The sequence below is a fragment of the Molothrus aeneus genome, unplaced genomic scaffold (assembly GCF_037042795.1).
Source record: "Molothrus aeneus isolate 106 unplaced genomic scaffold, BPBGC_Maene_1.0 scaffold_34, whole genome shotgun sequence".
In the NCBI taxonomy this organism is placed as follows: Eukaryota; Metazoa; Chordata; class Aves; order Passeriformes; family Icteridae; genus Molothrus; species Molothrus aeneus.
The window spans coordinates 3,612,075-3,614,200 of NW_027099005.1; the positions used below are offsets into that span (position 1 = coordinate 3,612,075).

A 2,126-nucleotide genomic window follows, 5' to 3' on the forward strand; every position below is an offset into this window, starting at 1 on the left:
CTTTCTCCTAAAGTGAAGGGAAAGGGGCTCTCAGCTTTGGCTGTGTCCCTGAGCCTCCTGCACTGTCAGCCTGGGCATCAGCAGATGGGCCTCAGATCTCCCTCAGAAAGTGCCTCCTCAGCCTCCTCTCCCTACACACAGCAGCAGCAGCACCTTGGCTTGCAGCATCTCTGTTTGTCTGGCCTGCCCTTAAGGCCCTGCTGCCAGGGAGATGCCCCTGGGCAGTGCCCTGTGCTGGGAGGGGGCTGCAGGGCAGAGCTGAGCCCCCAGGGCTGGGCTGGGCTCTGGCAGCACTGGCAGGGACAGGGCTTGGATAGAGAGAAACAGCTCCCAGTAGGCACAACTCCAGGCAGCAGAGAGCCAGACCAACCCTTTGCATCCCTCCATGTTCAGCTGCACAGGGAAAGAGAGAAGGCTTTGGAGAAAATTAGTTTTAAACTGGACTGTTCAAAAAGTCCACTTTATTTTTCAAGAAATTCTTAATGCAGGCACCCTGAAACAGATGAGTTGTAATGACCAAAGGACTCCTGAGTGGGGACTTGCACTGACTGCACTGGGGCTCAAGGAGCCCTGTTTTCCCTCTGGGCTCCCCAGTGTTCAGCCTGAGAGCAGTGCTAAAGATGAGGCAGGTACTCAGCAGCACAAACTCAAAATGAAAAATAGTTTAGCCAAATTTCCTCCCAGGAAGAGAAATGATTTTGATGAGATTCCAAAAAAACCACAAAGAATTGACTCAAAAAATTTGATCGAACTTTGTCAATGTCCTCTTTCAACAGTCCCCAATGTCCAGAATGAACAAATGTCCAACAGCAGCTCCATCAGGCACTTCCTCCTGCTGGCATTGGCAGACACGCGGCAGCTGCAGCTCCTGCACTTCTGCCTCTTGCTGGGCATCTCCCTGGCTGCCCTCCTGGGCAACGGCCTCATCATCAGCGCCGTAGCCTGCGGCCACCACCTGCACACGCCCATGTTCTTCTTCCTGCTCAACCTGGCCCTCAGCGACCTGGGCTCCATCTGCACCATTGTCCCCAAAGCCATGCACAATTCCCTCTGGGACACCAGCACCATCTCCTACTCAGCATGTGCTGCACAGGTGTTTCTGTTTGTGTTTTTCATTTCAGCAGAGTTTTCCCTCCTGACCATCATGTGCTACGACCGCTACGTGTCCATCTGCAAACCCCTGCACTATGGGACCCTCCTGGGCAGCAGAGCTTGTGCCCACATGGCAGCAGCTGCCTGGGCCAGTGCCTTTCTCAATGCTCTGCTGCACACAGCCAATGCATTTTCCCTGCCCCTGTGCCATGGCAATGCCCTGGGCCAGTTCTTCTGTGAAATCCCACACATCCTCAAGCTCTCCTGCTCACACTCCAAACTCAGAGAACTTGCACTTCTTAGTATTATTGCCTGTTTAGCTTCTGGATGTTTTGTGTTCATGGTTTTCTCCTATGTGCAAATCTTCAGGGCTGTGCTGAGGATCCCCTCTGAGCAGGGACGGCACAAAGCCTTTTCCACCTGCCTCCCTCACCTGGCCGTGGTCTCCCTGTTTCTCAGCACTGCCATTTTTGCCAACCTGAAGCCCCCCTCCATCTCCTCCCCATCCCTGGATCTGGCCCTGTCAGTTCTGTACTCAGTGGTGCCTCCAGCCCTGAACCCCCTCATCTACAGCCTGAGGAACCAGGAGCTCAAGGCTGCAGTGTGGACACTGATCACTGGATGCTTTCAGGAACAATAAACTTCTGGGAAATTTATGCAAGTCATTTGTAAAAAAAAAAAAATCCTCGATAGTACTTGTTCATTTTATTTTGGAACTTCATTTTATTGTCTTCGTTTTTAATATTGTCCACAAAGCAAGGTCCTTTTTTCTACCATTTCTTATTTTGTTTCTCTCCACCTTTACCGTGACCCACTGACTGTGTCAATGAAGAGTTTTGCTCTCAGTGGCTTTAAATGAGCTAAAGGATCTCCCAGCAAAGTTTTCACCAGGGATGCCCCTTCTGTTCCCTCTCTGGAGCTGCAGCAGCAATGTCTGTGTGCAGAGCTGGGGCAGATCAGTGCTGGCCCAGCAGCTGTGCCCAGCAGCAGCAGCAGCACTTGGTGTTGCCAGTGCTGCTGCCGTGGCCCTGCCC

General features: G+C 52.4%; 1 protein-coding gene across 1 annotated transcript; it reads left to right on the plus strand.

Annotated features, from left to right (window-relative positions):
• The first annotated feature begins 799 nt into the window (after positions 1 to 799).
• On the plus strand, positions 800 to 1,732 carry LOC136570502 (olfactory receptor 14J1-like). The gene has a single exon (XM_066570964.1). The coding sequence runs from the start codon at positions 800 to 802 to the stop codon at positions 1,730 to 1,732; it is 933 nt and encodes a 310-aa protein (XP_066427061.1).
• Positions 1,733 to 2,126: the final 394 nt, after the last annotated feature.

What these genes read in the sequence shown, in the direction of transcription:
- LOC136570502 (XM_066570964.1), top strand. Translation starts at nt 800, where the DNA reads ATGTCCAACAGCAGCTCCATCAGGCACTTCCTCCTGCTGGCATTGGCA.